Source organism: Trichoderma aggressivum (genome assembly GCF_033847375.1).
Source record: "Trichoderma aggressivum f. europaeum strain CBS 100526 chromosome Unknown scaffold_029, whole genome shotgun sequence".
Taxonomy (NCBI): Eukaryota; Fungi; Ascomycota; class Sordariomycetes; order Hypocreales; family Hypocreaceae; genus Trichoderma; species Trichoderma aggressivum.
In genome coordinates this window covers 348,795-364,530 of record NW_026946395.1, presented here as the reverse complement: position 1 = coordinate 364,530, position 15,736 = coordinate 348,795, and the positions used below count along the sequence as shown (strand labels likewise).

Sequence of the window (15,736 nt, the reverse complement as noted above, 5' to 3'; positions counted from 1 at the left end):
TCTTCGGCGAACTTTTTGCAATCTTCCAGATCCCTTGCTAGAATTCCCGGAATATCCCAGGAGCTTCAGTGGTCAGTCGGATGTAATTGAGTGAGGAGCAGAGTACATGCACTTACTTGACACATGGCTCGATGCCTTCTGTAGAGATCGCTCCAATGCTGGGACGGAGGCCGAAGCAACCACACCAGTGAGCGGGTCTGGTGACGCCCCCCAAAGCTGTCAATCAATCCATTGTTAGCTGATTTCCATAGTGTGTAAAAAAGGTCCAGTCTCTGTAACATACTGTCGGTACCAATGGCAATGTCAAGCCACTCGTAAGCTGCAATGGCCGAAGCACTGCCCGAACTGCCACTTCCCGGGGATTGGTAACAGTCAGCCCTAGGATTCCATGGGGCCGGGTAATCTGTATATTGGACAGGCTCCTCCCAGTTCTCAAAAGAAGACATTTTCGTCTTTCCAATAACGACCGCGCCTTTTTCGATTAGACCTTGGATGCAGGCGGCGGTTTTATCTTTTGCAGCGTATGTCTCATTGTAGGCACGGTTGCCATTAGATGTCTTGATGCCGTTTAAATCAATGTTATCTTTGATGAGGATGCGCTTTCCAGCTAGCGGTAACGGATTATCCGGAAGAGTATACTTGATTCGAGATGATATAGCAAAACTGAGGACATTGCTATCTTGACCCATTATCGAAAGGCGCTCAAACGGGCTCGTTGTGCTAAGAGTACATTAGTCTTGAGCCCTCTCACATTGGAATAGGATAATACTTTTGTTGCGGCTTCAAAGCAACCATAGAAGTCTGGTAGGAATCATCCACCAGCTTCCATGCTTCCCATAACTCCCCATGCAACTGCATATAAGGGCCAGGAGCCAAATCGAGATCAGAGTAGTAATAAATATTATGCGCGCCAGAACTTTTGAGAAAACGCCGGGCGTCCTGGCACAAGACATGTCGAACTTCCGGAAGCGGATTGTTGAATACAATGGTGGAGAGAAATGCCTTGTTGAACACATCATCTTCATTATATGCGGCCAGAATTTCTTTTGTCCACTGCAAGGTTATTTCTTTTCCTTCCCGTGGAACAGGAAATATGGTAAACAGTTTCAAAAAGGGCGATATCAGAGGTAACTTTGGAGACTGCAAAAGGGTAGCTCATTAGGATGATGTAGTGTTGGTGATTATCGCTCAGGGTGTCTTACTCGTCTGGGGCATGCTCCCCAATATCGAACTCCGGACACTGAAAATAGATAGCCATCTTGGCCAAAATCCGCAATGCGTTTTATTGGGTCAGTCATATTGTTAGTAAAGAAGTTGTACTCGGAGTCGAGGATGCTTTACACGGCCGTAATTTTTAAAAGGCCTTCAATATTCTGTATCGAAAACACTCTTTTCGTGGAAATGTTGGAAATTTTACTTCTGGCAATACAGCACAAAACTTGATGGAATATGGACGACATGCGGTATAAATGTCTTGATCTAGCCGCTGAAGAACAGAATGATGATGTGATGGCTGGAGTTGTTTACAAAGATGATAGCTCTACCATTGGCTCTACTCTTCATGAACAGCTTTTCATGCTTTGTCTGTGCATAGCCTGAACCATTACTCCATTGGAATGCTGCTGAAGAAAAACCAACAAAGAGGCCATGCTGCAGTCCCGGCTGCTGAAGAGTTCAAGCGCTGTTCACACTCCAACCGTTGAACGAATCAACAATCGATACAAGAAATTTCCAAAGTTTTCAATTGAGTAGATAAGCTTTGTTCTGAATGATCAGCCATTGCCATTGGGTAAGATCAGATCACGGTCTAAATTACATATGCTTTGTGCACTGTTAGACAAAGAGCGTCTTTCATCTCAAAGAGGCCAATGAAAGCAGAGTCTCTAAGAGTGCTTTCACATCATTTTACAAGTATACTCTGTATTTGAACAAACGTCTTTCAGCCAGCCTGTTGAATCCAGGACAATTGATGTTGTTTCATAACTTTTGCTACAACAGCAACAGGGATCGTCTTGAATCATTTCGCCTAATTCGCCTAGTTGGCGCCCGGTGAGTCGGCGTTTGGCGGGTCTCAAAACGGCAAAAAATGGCGATTGCAGGGATGACTATTGCCGCTTATCACGCTCCCATCATCATTTACTTCCGCCCGTCAACGACTCGCACCTGTTGTGAATATTGAATACACATGACTCGACAGGGATAAATAGCTGGGAATGTAAGGGAAAGATATAGGTAAGCAGAGGAGGGTCCGTAAGCTCCCGTCTGGGGTTTTATCAGATGAGTACCTTGCTCCCTTGGACGAGAGCCGGATCCCCCCTGTGACTATTGCCGAGTTCTGGGGCGCGGTATTTCGACAAACATGGAGATGCCGTGTTGAAAGAAAAGAAGAAAGGGAAATGAAAGAAGAGCAATTTTGTTTCTTTAAACAAAGGAGCCTGGGCAAGCGAGTGTTGTGAGCAAGTGGGTTGATTAGGTGAGCGAGAGAACGGGCAAGTACCGCATCGAGATGTTCAAATCGGCTTAGTCGTCGGCCTTTTCCCGCAGATGCGGATCGTAAATCCGCAGTTTACTTGATCAAAAAAACATCACTGAAGCAAAGCACGTGGCTTGCTGAACGATCAACTAAGCACTCGGAGAGCAAACTTGATGCTTTGAGAAGCAGATGAGCAGAACCTCGTGTAATGCTGTTCAATCAAAAGTCTAAATTTAATCATACAACCTTTATAAACATGGCAGAGTCTTCTTACTGTAGATTGAACGACAAACTCTTTGAACATTGCGTCTTTGAAGCTCTCTTCTTCATACACTCCAACAATGACCCCTGCAACTCTTCCAACCAAGCCTCTCGGCCGCAACGGCCCTCTTGTCTCAACCATAGGCTTTGGAGCCATGGGTCTTAGTTCCATGTACGGATTTGGGGGCTCAGACGAAGACCGGTTCAAGGTTCTAGACCGTGCCCACGAACTAGGCAACACCTTTTGGGACACTGCCGATGTCTACGGCGATAGCGAGCAACTGCTCGGCAAGTGGTTCAAGCATTCCGGAAAACGAGACGACATCTTTCTTGCCACCAAGTGCGGCGGCGTTTACGATCCCTCTACTGGCAAAGCATCGATTCGTTCCGATCCCGAATATGTACGACAGGCTTGTGATAAGTCACTCCAGTTGCTGGGAGTCTCTCACATTGATCTCTTCTACATGCACCGGGTCGATAAGGAGACCCCAGTTGAGCTTACCATCAAGGCTCTAGCTGAATTAAAAGAGTTAGCCCCCCCCCCATATTCCCAACCGGCTCTCATCGAACTAAAATAACCGACACGCTCCATCGAAAACCAGGCAGGGGAAAATCCGACATCTCGGGCTATGTGAAGTCTCTGCCGCGACCCTCCGGCGCGCGCACGCCGTCCACCCGATCACGGCGATCCAGGTCGAGTACAGCCCCTTCTCGGTGGACATTGAGAAGCCCCAGATCGATATTCTTAGCACGGCAAGGGAACTCGGCATTGCGGTTGTGGCTTACAGCCCCCTGGGCCGCGGCATGTTGACCGGGCAGATCAGGTCCCCGGACGACTTTGACGCTGACGACTTCCGCAAGAGCCTCCCGCGATTCTCAAAAGAGAACTTCCCGAAGAATCTGGCATTGGTGGAAAAGATTGGGACCATTGCCACCAGTAAAGGCGTGACGCCTGGGCAGTTGACGTTAGCGTGGCTGCTGGCACAGGGCGCGGACATCTTCCCCATCCCCGGGTAAGATTTATCGTTCCGTTATGGAAACAAGCATAACGGAATTCCTATAAGCTGACGGGTTGAGTAGCACTAAGAAGATCAAGTATCTGGAAGAGAATTTGGGGGCCGTCGACGTGGAGCTCAGCAAGGATGAAGATGCGGAGATCCGCAAGGCTATAGACGAGACGGAAGTGATTGGGGGTCGCTATTCAGACGCGTGAGTTTGAACTCGTCTTAATCACACTCTTTTGCTTCAACTCTAACATTGTTTATAGCCATTCGGATCATCTATTTGCTGACACCGTAGCACTCGAGAGCAAATGAAGAGGACGCCTCATCTCCCAATGAGTCACCTCTTACACAACAACATGAACTGGATGAACTAATGACTCATGTACTCTATAGAAGTAGTAGTATCAAACGGAATAAATTCCGTAAAGACTCGAGACCCCTACCAATTCAACGTATCATCCATTGTGCCTTTGCAAGGGGGGTCATTCTAGTTCTAAACGTTCCAACAGAGCGGTCTGTACTAGTCTCAAGATGTAGGCAGATTTGTCCCCGTCCCTGAGATCTAGGCAGACTCCAGGCAGATTATAACCAGATTCGAATATTATTTCCTTTCAAGACCGATCATGGATTAAACGTCGCGTGAGTCTCCAGTTCCTTACATGGCCAACACTCTCGCTGCATACTAGAAATAGGCATATGTTGACGGTGGGCCACGGTCATTACCGGAGATAGATCGTCGATTCCACTGGTTGACCGGCTTGCTCCCTGTCAAAGTCCGCTAAAATAGGCGGACTTGGCAGACAGAATGTATCGCGCGCGCTAATTCTCGAATCGAGTTGATTCGTATTATAAGGTTGGTCGCCGTCTGTTTCGTTTCGGGTTTACCGTCGCCGTTGTTTCTTCCTGTTCCTTATGATTCCTATTCCGGAGCAGCCCCGATTCTTTCTTATTCTGTATTAATTAATCCTCTTTTTTATCCCCTTTTATCGTTTTGTTGCCCTTGAGGCTCCTCAGTGATTTATTAATAACCTACTTGTAGCCCGGCACTCGTTCTTGGCTGTCACAAAGAGGCTGATTAATTTCTCCTTACAATAGACAAAACACAGAGTTTCTCTTCAGCTTCTGCTTATTCAATAATAGAGTGGATCGTTTTCTTTGACTTCTCTTCTATTTAGCGGGCCCAAGACGCAGATTGCTCACCTCATCAACTCCCCTATTCAGACTCGCTCACCTCATCAGCTTTTGCCGACCATCGCTGAATTCGACACCTCGTCGGTGGTGCTTAGACCGATAGCTGCCATCATCAACGCCCCCACGCTGCTGCTCTCGAACTCTGATCCTCGCTTGATGACGGCACCTTGATGTTGATAGCAATGGAGCACATCGACGCAACGACACCAAGCAGCGAGCATTCTGCTGATGAGATGATGCAGCAAAATGATGGCAGCATCAGCGGGTCAAGTGGAAGGAAGCGCACCACGCCAAAGTCCCCCAATGGCGTGCCACAGAAGCTAAAGACGTCGGAAAGAAGACGGATTCAGAACCGTCAAGCACAAAAGACGTACAGTTAGTACACACGAAAATCCTTCGTTGGCTTAGGAAAGCAAAGCAAAGCGACAAGCGAGCGATCCGCTAATCATGAGTCCAATCGAATAGGAGAGAAGCAGAAGAAGCGACTGCAGGCTCTAGAGTCGTTTGCCAAGTCTCAGACAATTGCTGCTCACGATGCGCCGTCTTCGTCCACCCCGACGTCCACCATTGGCCAAACCATGGCCGGCCTGTTGGCCGCGGACTCGCCTATCATGGGACTGGCCGGGATGATGCAGCCTCATGATCTCGGCCCGGCCGCTACCACGGGAATGGGAAGCTTCGTAGGCTGCGGCCCGAGCTTCAATGCGTCTTCCTTGAGCTACCAGACCGGCGGGCCAGCTCCCATGTACAGATACACGCCCAGTCTGGACTACCAGGCGGATGGTGCCATGAATGCCGGTCGATCATTCCGAGAGGACTTGTTTTCCGCGTCAACTCCGCTGGTTGCCCAGTCGGGCTCCGGATCCATAACACCGGGGAGCGGGTTTAATTCACCCTCGATGCCGGCTGGTGTTGTTCAGTCACACAACGTCAACGTCCTCAAGAGCCAATCACCGGCGAGGGATGAGACAGATACATTACTCGCCCAGTTCCTACTACAGGACGACATCACTCTGAGTAGAGCACTGCTAAGGAATATCCGCACGAACAGGATCACGCTCAAGGACATTCTGAGAAAGGGCCTCCAGTCACTAGAAAAAGACGCAGACAGCCCGTTAAACAGCACGAGGATGATCGACGGTTCATTATATGGGCGCAAGCCCACACAAGGTGAATCAAAAGGCTCGGCTATTTAACCATGCTCTAACAATGGGTAAATAGTGCAGCTCCCCGATCTTCACGCCAATACAATCCGCATCACGCAAATGTCGTTTGTAGCAGCTGTTCTATATAACGCAACCATGCTGGGCATATCGGCGCCAGAAATGTTTGCACACGACACTGAGTCTCATTTTTTTGCATCAAGGGGAACATTGGGAGTAATGGAAGACATTGCAGAGCAAGTTGCATTTGTTGATATAAAAGACGACTTGAAGCCAACCCAGAACCAACTCACACAGCGTCATCACCCTTACATCGACGCTCTCCCCTTTCGGGTTTTCCGGGAGCGGTTAATAGCACTGATCAATGCTGAGCCCAGTATAATCAACATGGGAGAGCTATGCCACGATCTACAGAGCGATGGAGTGATTTGTTGGGGGTCCGGTGCTGGGGCTGGCGCTGGACACTCTGGCGCGCCGTGGGATATCCGAAGCTGGGAAGTACGGCCGTGGTTTCTGAAGAAATACTGGATGATTACAGAAGGCACCGAGGGGGAGATGTATCAGCAGGCTAGATGGTGGTGCGAGATGAGGGGAGAAGAGGTGCCGACGTTGTGGTGATGCAGAGAATCATTCAAGTTTTTAGATGTATTTCCATCTTTGACTGCCTCAAGCCTCCCAGTTCTGGAATGCCACTGTTTTTGTGCTTCTGCTTTGACATGCCGCCATCGATTGCTCATGCTTCTCTCTAACAAACCGAACGTCCATCTGTATGATGTTTATTTCAACTGATCCATCAAGCGGCGGAGCCACTTCAACCTCCCCTCGCCCGCCTGTTTCGACACGCTCGCTTCCGGAGCATAGAATTCGAAGCCGTGCAATCCACCGGCAAACACCATCAACTCAGCCTGCACGCCATGCTCCCACAGCCTGGACGCATAGGCAACGACGCTGTCTCTGAACGGCTCGGCAGACCCAACGTCGATATACGTGGGAGGAAGATTCGACAGATCGGTTGCTCGGCCCGGAGCTTCAAAGACGGATACTTTATCCGTCGCGCGGCGGTCGCCCAGAATACACGTCCAGCTAAACTCATCCGACGCTCCGGAATAAGCCCCATGACGCAGATATTGCTTGTGAGAAACTGTATCCGCACGATCGTCCAGCATCGGACAGACGAGGAGTTGCCCGCACAGCTTGGGAAATCCCTCGTCTCTCGCCTTTAACGCAGCCGCGGCAGAAAGACCACCGCCAGCAGAGGCGCCTCCGATGAGCAACTTGTCCGGATCAAAGCCGAATCGGTCTGCTTGCTTTGCGAACCAAACGAGACCTTCCCAGCAGTCTTCAAAGGGCGCAAGGCCAGGGTTCTCCGGAGCTAGCCTGTATTGTACAGTGGCGAGGATGCCGTCGATCTCCTTCATCCAGGATATAGCCAGGTCGAGGTTGAGGTATTCATCTCCGATAACTACGCCACCTGGATGTATGGTGTAGATGGCTGGTCGCTTGTCTGTGCTTGAGGCTCCTTTTGGCTTGATAACGAGGATTTCAATGTCTCCACGGGGTCCGGGGATGGTCACCCGTTCGGTTTCCAGCGAGGGATCGGAATGGACTTTGTCCTTGAGTGCGTTGGCGATTGGGGTAGCTTGTTGACGGAAGGCTGCTACTCTGACGGCGGCGTCGAGGGGGAGCGAGTCTGAGAGAGAGCCGTCGATCATGGCGGGAGGGAGGTTTTTGATGACTTCGGGGTCAAAGGGAGGCCTGACGGACGACATGGTGGCGGACACTTGCTGAGCTGTTCTTGTTTTGTCTTGTGGAGTTTGAAGTTGTCTAGATATGAATATGCGGGCATTTAAATGAGAGACTCGACAACCATGGAACTTATATCTGTCAATGTGAGCTCCCCAGTTCCCTTCTTATATAGCTGTACCCGGTATGCCCGGCCTCGCCATGTTGCTCAAGGACCAGGATTGATTAGCTTCACTCCGCCATCCGTACCAACAACTCCTCCGTCTTGTTCTAACCCAACCGCAGGATTCAAATGCTGTGAATCTCGTCTGGGCTTCCTAGGTGGTCATAGTGAGCACCATCACCACCCTGCAAGGACAAGGATCAATTGGTCAAACTCCGCGACACGTCCCTGCATGTGCATGTGCATGTGCTGGTGATGGCGGAGAAGCGCTGGCGGACAATGGCAACAGTCCGTGCACCGCATGTGATTTCTTGGATTCAATCCTTCATCTTGAGTCTCTTTGTCTCAATGCATCACCATCACCATCATCATCGTCATGATTCATCTAATCTTCATTCATCTAATCTAATCTGCCATCACAAGCCCCAGCGCTATCTACAAAATCCCCCGCCATTGATGCCCCCCCACTAAAAATGTCCAAGTCTCTAATGGCGCTCGGATAAACCCGCCGATCTTCGGATCGAAGATGCTAAAAATCGAAACTCGAGTCGCCAAAAAAAAAAAAAGACAAAAGTTACTCACGCACAAGCAAAGACAAAGAAATCCCAATTGATTGCGCCCGCCATGTCGATTCGCACTCTCAGAATCGGTAATTCCTCCCTCCTGAATGCTACTCACTTCAATCAATGCTTCACCATTTCTTCCTCCTCTATATCCCCTCCCAGCTAACCATTCTCATCTTCCCCCCCTGCAGGGCTCATCCCCGGTGACGGCATCGGCAAGGAAGTCATCCCCGCCGGCCGCCGCATCCTCGAAGCTCTCCCCGCCTCGCTCAAGCTCAAGTTCGACTTTGTCGACCTCAAGGCCGGCTTCGAGACCTTCGAACAAACCGGCTCTGCCCTCCCCGACGCCACCGTCCATGTCCTGCGCAACGAGTGCCAGGGCGCGCTCTTCGGCGCCGTCAGCTCGCCCACCCACGCCGTCAAGGGCTACTCCTCGCCCATCGTCGCCCTCCGAAAGCGCCTCGACCTCTACGCCAACGTCCGTCCCGTCAAGACCGTCCTGACCGCCGCCAAGCCCATCGACATGGTCATTGTCCGCGAGAACACCGAGGATCTCTACGTCAAGCAGGAGACCACCCGCGACACCCCCGACGGCAAGGTCGCCGAGGCCATCAAGCGCATCTCCGAAAAGGCCTCGTTCCGCATCGCCGCCATGGCCGGCGACATTGCGCTGCGCCGCCAGAAGATCCGCGAGAGCAGCCCCAGCATCCACAGCAAGCCCCTCGTCACAATCACCCACAAGTCCAACGTCCTGTCGCAGACCGACGGCCTCTTCCGCACCGCCTCCAAGAACGCCCTGTCCGACCCCAAGTACGCCTCCGTCTCCGTCGAGGAGCAGATTGTCGACTCCATGGTCTACAAGCTGTTCCGCCAGCCCGAAGCCTACGACGTCATTGTTGCCCCCAACCTGTACGGCGATATCCTCTCCGACGGTGCTGCCGCTCTCGTCGGCAGTCTTGGTCTCGTCCCCAGCGCCAACGTTGGTGAGGGTTTCGCCATTGGCGAGCCTTGCCACGGCAGTGCTCCCGATATCCAGGGCAAGAACATTGCCAACCCCATTGCCACCCTGCGAAGTGCTGCTCTGATGCTCGAGTTCCTTGAGGAGCCCGAGGCTGCTGCCAAGATTTACGCGGCTGTTGATGCTAACCTGGAGGAGGGCAAGCTGCTGAGCCCTGACCTGGGCGGCAAGGCCACTACCGATGAGGTTGTCGAGGATATCCTGAGACGCCTGTAAATGGTGTCTTAAGCTTGAAGTAGTAAAAACTGGCGTGTGTTGGAAAAGCTCTATGAACGCTGTGTCAGTATGAGTAGTCTCTGTATTCTGGATGAAACCGGATCTAGAGATCAAAATCAATTTTGAATAAAGAAAAAGCAAAAACTTTTGATTCAAGAGATGCCTGATAGCTGATCTGATCAGCTCGGCTACTTAGCCTAAAAGCCATCATCTCGGCCGTCTTTCCCCCAACGCGGCAGCAAACCAAATACCCGTGAAATCCAGTGCTCTCAAATATCCATGGCCAACTCGTGCGCCAGATAACTAGATGTGTAAATACCACCATATAGCCGATAAATATCTTCCCGTGAAGCCCATACTAAATGCATTTCGCAGCAAAAAGCTTGTCGCCTGTCATCTTCAATCCCGAAATCCATGTCGAATCTGTCCCGAATGAAATAACTTTTTCTCCTTGTAATCCCAACGCCAATGAAAGGGTAGAGAGAAATGAAAGTTCTCATATCCTCATCTAAAAAACTCCGCCTCAATTTTTTTTCTTAGACGAAGCTTTCGCCGCGTTCTTCTTAGCCGCCTTGGCTTTTTTAATCCTCTCCTCCTCCTCCTTCGCCGCATTTTTGCGGTGAAAAGCCTTGCGCAGCTCGAGGTCGTTCATTTTAGGCTGCGGTTTGCCGTCATCTTGCAAAGTACGGTCGATATCCTTGGCCTTCTTCCTCTGGAGACTGTAGATGTGATCATCAATGGGTTCCTTGGTCTTGATATTCACCAGGTGGGTGACTTTTTGTTGACCAATTCGAACAACGCGACCAAAGGCTTGTTGTTCTGCTGTCTTGTTCCACCACTGATCGATGATAATTACTCGGTTCGCCACTGTGAGATTAAGAGATTGATTGCCGCTCTTCAAAGTTGCAACCTATTCAAACAACAGGCTGGTTAGATCATGTCAAATGAGAATAGGATGAAGCACTACGCAGTGTGAACGGATAAAATCCTTACCAAAACCTGTATTCCATCATCTTCTCTTAGGGCCTTCAGTGCTTGAGTCTTCTGCGTTTGCGCAAGTCCGCCGTAGTAGTACCTGAATCCAATATTCAGGGTCTGAAGCATGAATCCCAGCATCTTTGCCGTCCCAGTAAACTGAGTGAAAACTGCACAAAGAATAAGCAAACTCGTGTCAACGCTTACAGCATCACACATGATTTCTGCTTTTCGGGGACTTACTGAGAACTTTGTCGTCTGGTGCCTCATCCCTCCATGTTAGCAAAACAGCCATGGCCGCGGTCAGCTTTGTGCTGGGAAGGATGGGAACTTCGTCAAGAAACGTGCTGACAATGAAGAAGCCGTTTCGGTCGTCATCTTGGTGAACGGCGGCATTCATGCTGTCTCTTCCAGGCTCACGATATGTGCTGCCATCCGCTTCGGCCTTTCCCACAATCTTTTGAATGGTTTCGATATCATTGCCTACCCCCAGATTTTTGTCACAGCCTTCATGGAAGCACATCTATGCCACCGAGTCAGTAATCATAACCTTTTCTAAATCACGGAGAAAGTGGGCCACATACAACTATGTTTAGATCGCCTTGAGCATCGCTCGAGAGAGCTGTGCAAATACATTTGGAGCAGTAAACATGAGGACACTCATCTCAGTCAGCGTGAAACCACGATTCGCTTGCTTTTGTTGCTCAACTTACTCGACTAGAGAATACCGGCTCAACCGGTGCCTTTCCGCAGAGAGGACAGGCGACACCCTTCACGCTCGCCTCTTCTCCCAAGATGTCCAAGATCGGCCGCATGTCGAGATATTTACCGAAGAAATTCTCTTCTCGCTCTTGCATTATCTGCAATCCTTTTTGGTATTTTCTGATACCAGTATTTTCTTCGACGCCAAGCTGTAGTTGTTTCAAGATGGTTTCTTTGGCGCTGATTTCCTCTAGAGCGGCTCTCAACTCGACAAGCTCTTTGAGGTGGAACTCATTGCGGAGAAGACGCTCAATGCAATAGATATGAGATATGGTTTGGCGCTGTCTCACTTGGCTGGCGCGTTCCAAAATCCATGCTAGTCCGTGAGCTGAAGACTTTTTAGATTTGAGCTTTTTATTGCCATTTTTTCGCCGTTGTCGTTCTCCTGGACCGCGCTTTTCAGGTCCAACTTCGTCCAGTTCCAATCCAAGTTTTGACAGGTCCTTACGCTCTTGTTTGAGCCTATAATATTTGCACACGGCACTAGAGAATATTGTGAGTACTCATACAGCCTTCGCACTGATTGTTGGGAATCCCAATTGAGATGCCAGCATCATCCAATTTTTGTGAGGTTTAGACTCACTCGACAACGGCTTGTTCTTCTTTCGACAGAGCAACCCAAATATCAACTTCTTTTCTCTCTGGAAGAGAGACGATTTGCCGCCCTAGAAATTCATCGTCGACGGTCCTTTGCCCTCATTAGCACATACTAAATGCGATATAATGATGTGCGACAAGTCTCACCGCCGATACAACATGAGGCTGATCAATGCCACAAACTGGGGGTTGGGTTCATCCTACGATGATCAGTCTCTCGTACTTATATCTTGTACAGCTGAGCCCTTACCTCTGCTCCAAAGAACATCGAGCGAAATTCTTTGCGACTCATTGTCCATTCACATTTCAGAAACTTCATGTAAGGGTACATCTCTGCGAACATTAGTAAATGAGGCCATCCAAGCTATGTTGTGAAGTGCGGCACGCACCCTGGGAGCTGTTGGCCAGAGGCGTACCCGATAAGGCCCAGCGATATTTTCCGACAAGCGCACAACACGCTTTGGAAGCTAATTCGAGAAGTTTTAACAATAATCTTCATCAGTCGTCCATTTTAAATTAGAACTTACTACGACTTTCGGCATTCTTGATAGCATGTGCTTCATCAAGGATGATCCTGTACCAGTTGATACGGAACAAGGTGCCCAAAATCTTGTCCAGCGCGATCCTAAAATCATCATCGTCGCTGTCATACTTCTCAAGAAGTTTCCGAAGGACATCATCGCTTGGGTACTGAGAAAACACCTCTTTGTATGTGGCAATGCTGAACCCAGTCAGCTATAAAAAGTCGTCCAGTGTAGGCGATGCCTCGCAATACTCACACAATGAAGTTTTCCCTGCAAACCTCCCGCAAATCTTCTCGGCGTGGGTCATATATGAAAACCATGTGCTTGTACGGTCGCAAGCAGTGTTTCTATAAGATCTGTCAGCTAAAAAGCTTTGGGTGTCAAGTTGCCTTCAGATCAACTCACCCGTGTTTCGTTCTCCCACTGCTGAGCAATTGTCTTGTTGGGCACAACAACCAAAGTGGCATTGCAAAACTTTTCGCAGTCTTCATCATCTGGTGGATTCCCAATCATGCAGGCAAGGCTCATGACTGTCTTGCCCATACCCATGGCATCGGCCAAAATTCCACCATGTGGTTCCGACCGAGCCAGCTCTCTCTTCATCATCCAAGCCACGGCCGTAATCTGGTGATTCCGCATAGCCGTCGCCATACCTTTCAATTTCCAGTCGCCATTGTGAGCTTCAACCTTTCTATAGCCAAATATTTGCGCGGCTTCTTTCAGATCTCTTTTTTGTGTGCCTTTGCGCCTCGTGTCACAGTTTTCCGGTATACTGGCCATGATTTGAGCAAATTGCTCGGCGTGAGTCGTTGCTTTGATAGATTCAATGGGGAGCAGTGGGCTGTCGTCAGAACTCGGTGAGCAGTCGTCGCCAGGCAGCAAAATTCGATGGCCATTTGCCGTCTTCAGGGCTTTGCAAGACTCTGTATCGCCTTCCGTTGCCTTGCGCTTACGTAGAGGTTTTGCACCAGGCTTTCTGCATTCTTCTCGCTCCATTTTCTTGGCAAATTGTTCGTCTTCCTTTGCGTGTAATCGAGCAACATATTCCCGAACATTCGCAGCGGGTTTTTGTCGCGGCTTTCTACTCCTTTTCTTCTGAATGGAATCATTGTCATCCCCAGCACTCAAATGTTCCTTGTCACTCTCATCATCAGAATCACCGCCATCGTTTTTGTAATCGGAATCATCATCATCGTGTTCATCAGCTTCGTCACAATGAAGGCCCTCGTGCCCCATGAGTTTGATCAGATTGGCAGTCTCGTTATCAAAAAGCATTTCCAGTGATGGTAAATCGTCATCTGTGCCATCCACTTCATTCTCGCGAACATAAGGGGATTTTCCATCGATTTCCGTAGAGTTGTCCTCTACTAATATGGATTCTTCCCCCATACTCTCAGCAAGAATAGTCGAGTTGGTTGAGGAGCTTGGGACGTCTTGCTCCGCACTAGCAAGATTGCAGTCATCACCCTTTTCTAATGCGTCAACTAGGTCGTTGAAGTCATACTTCTCTGGGGGAGCATGATTTGACTTGGGAGATTGAGCTGGAGTAGGAAGGGTTGCAGCTGCTGGAGAAGCTGGCTCAGCAGTTACTGGCGTCTCCATGTTCGATGGCACGGTCTAGAGAGTTCTATTGCAGAGTCAGTCGAGGTCTTCAGTAGCCTTCCAAAAGAATAAAGATGGAGGAGATGATGGAGTAAATCGATCCAAGCTCACAACATGAAAATATGCAAGTCTTCTCTCTAGATGAACGAAGGTGAACGAAGGCTAACGCAACTTCGTACTAGTTCCGCGTATGCACTGGGCCGGTTGTATGATCGAAAGAGTAACAAATTTGGAAGAAAGAAGATGAAATGGTGAAAGAGAGGGCGAGGAGGAGGAAGAATGAAGTTTTGAGATGGAAAAAAATATGTGCACAAGTCTTTGGTGAAATAGTTGAGGTGAAGGCAGAAAATCGGGCGGTGTAAATATTGCCACGGCCGCACCTGGCTTCACTGCGAGTAGCAGGCAGCTGTTCTCCATATGGGATGTATCTTTCAAATTGTATTCACTGCTTCCAGAAGATAAAATAAGCAGAGTGGTGGTGTTGACAGCTGTCAAGCTACTTTGTTTGCAGTGGAACTCAGGCAAAGGTCTACGCAAGGAACAAAGCACGCATCTACTAAGAAAAACATGGATGCATATATGATGGAGCAAATCAAACAGATATCCAATTGCATGTCCGATAATGTAAACCGCTAGAGATGCAAGCTTGTATGATGCTCGCGATATTTGAGAGTCCAACCGCATACGCTCAAAGGAATAGGTATCCTCTATCGTAACTCCTCTCTTAAGGTAGCTGCACATACTTTAATGCCGTATTTCAGCTTCTTGTAAGTTCAATTTAGCAATGTCAAGCTTATTTCAGATTCAAGAAGTAGATAGTGCGCGACTGTTCATTACAGCTCCGAGAACAAGCCATGCTTGTCCAGGTTCCAACCGCCCACTCTCTACAAGAAACATTCCATTCTATACTATTCGTGTTCAGTTAAAAACACGAAAATGTCTGTGATTATTAACTCTATCCATGTAATGAGTTTCTCTATACAATTTTGGTGCCACATACCATTTAATTATGCCTGTGGTCACGCAATGCTCCCGGAGTAACTGTGCCTGGGCTGAATGTTGCCCTGTGAATGCAGCCTCATCTACAATGGACTACTGTTCAAGATTATGTCCGTTTCCATTGGAAGCACGTACCCACTAGCCAATATCACTGTAGATAATAATGTTTCCCCGGGGGAAGTAATATGGCCATTACACGCTATAACTGAACGCTGATTCGTCCGCAGTGTCAATCCTATCAGACAAATATACACCCACTACACCTCTACTGTCTTTACCTCGGTCCTGGTAAGTATTCTACCTCGGGACCTTTGCACCATGTTATTCTGATTCACCACGGCTGTGTGCATGAAGCTGGAGTTGTTATAAGCCACACCCAAGCAGATAGTAAGCCGCCAATCTCGCCAGTTTCGTTAATCTCGTCGGTCAGCCGAGTGACATATTACCCGCTGTGGGGTGAATCGGAGGCAATAGCCCGAGAC

General features: G+C 49.1%; 5 protein-coding genes across 5 annotated transcripts; 3 read left to right on the top strand and 2 right to left on the bottom strand.

Moving 5' to 3' along the window:
* Positions 1-2,814: 2,814 nt before the first annotated feature.
* Triagg1_7026 (uncharacterized protein) lies at positions 2,815-4,050 on the top strand (the record flags this gene model as incomplete). Its single annotated transcript, XM_062901716.1, has 4 exons — positions 2,815-3,263; positions 3,337-3,747; positions 3,815-3,943; positions 4,002-4,050. The coding sequence occupies 4 exons, from the start codon at positions 2,815-2,817 to the stop codon at positions 4,048-4,050; spliced, it is 1,038 nt and encodes a 345-aa protein (XP_062754098.1).
* A 1,061-nt stretch (positions 4,051-5,111) lies between these two features.
* Triagg1_7025 (uncharacterized protein) lies at positions 5,112-6,710 on the top strand (the record flags this gene model as incomplete). The annotated part of the gene is made up of 3 exons (XM_062901715.1): positions 5,112-5,304; positions 5,395-6,099; positions 6,151-6,710. The coding sequence occupies 3 exons, from the start codon at positions 5,112-5,114 to the stop codon at positions 6,708-6,710; spliced, it is 1,458 nt and encodes a 485-aa protein (XP_062754097.1).
* A 158-nt stretch (positions 6,711-6,868) lies between these two features.
* Positions 6,869-7,861, bottom strand: Triagg1_7024 (uncharacterized protein; the record flags this gene model as incomplete). Its single annotated transcript, XM_062901714.1, has 1 exon — positions 6,869-7,861. One exon carries the CDS (start codon positions 7,859-7,861, stop codon positions 6,869-6,871), a length of 993 nt encoding a protein of 330 aa, XP_062754096.1.
* A 761-nt stretch (positions 7,862-8,622) lies between these two features.
* On the top strand, positions 8,623-9,795 carry Triagg1_7023 (uncharacterized protein; the record flags this gene model as incomplete). The annotated part of the gene is made up of 2 exons (XM_062901713.1): positions 8,623-8,647; positions 8,753-9,795. 2 exons carry the CDS (start codon positions 8,623-8,625, stop codon positions 9,793-9,795), a joined length of 1,068 nt encoding a protein of 355 aa, XP_062754095.1.
* Positions 9,796-10,318: 523 nt separating this feature from the next.
* Positions 10,319-14,255, bottom strand: Triagg1_7022 (uncharacterized protein; the record flags this gene model as incomplete). Its single annotated transcript, XM_062901712.1, has 11 exons — positions 10,319-10,705; positions 10,789-10,940; positions 11,014-11,293; positions 11,484-12,015; positions 12,116-12,220; positions 12,277-12,329; positions 12,380-12,462; positions 12,519-12,596; positions 12,657-12,850; positions 12,909-13,000; positions 13,059-14,255. The coding sequence occupies 11 exons, from the start codon at positions 14,253-14,255 to the stop codon at positions 10,319-10,321; spliced, it is 3,153 nt and encodes a 1,050-aa protein (XP_062754094.1).
* Positions 14,256-15,736: the final 1,481 nt, after the last annotated feature.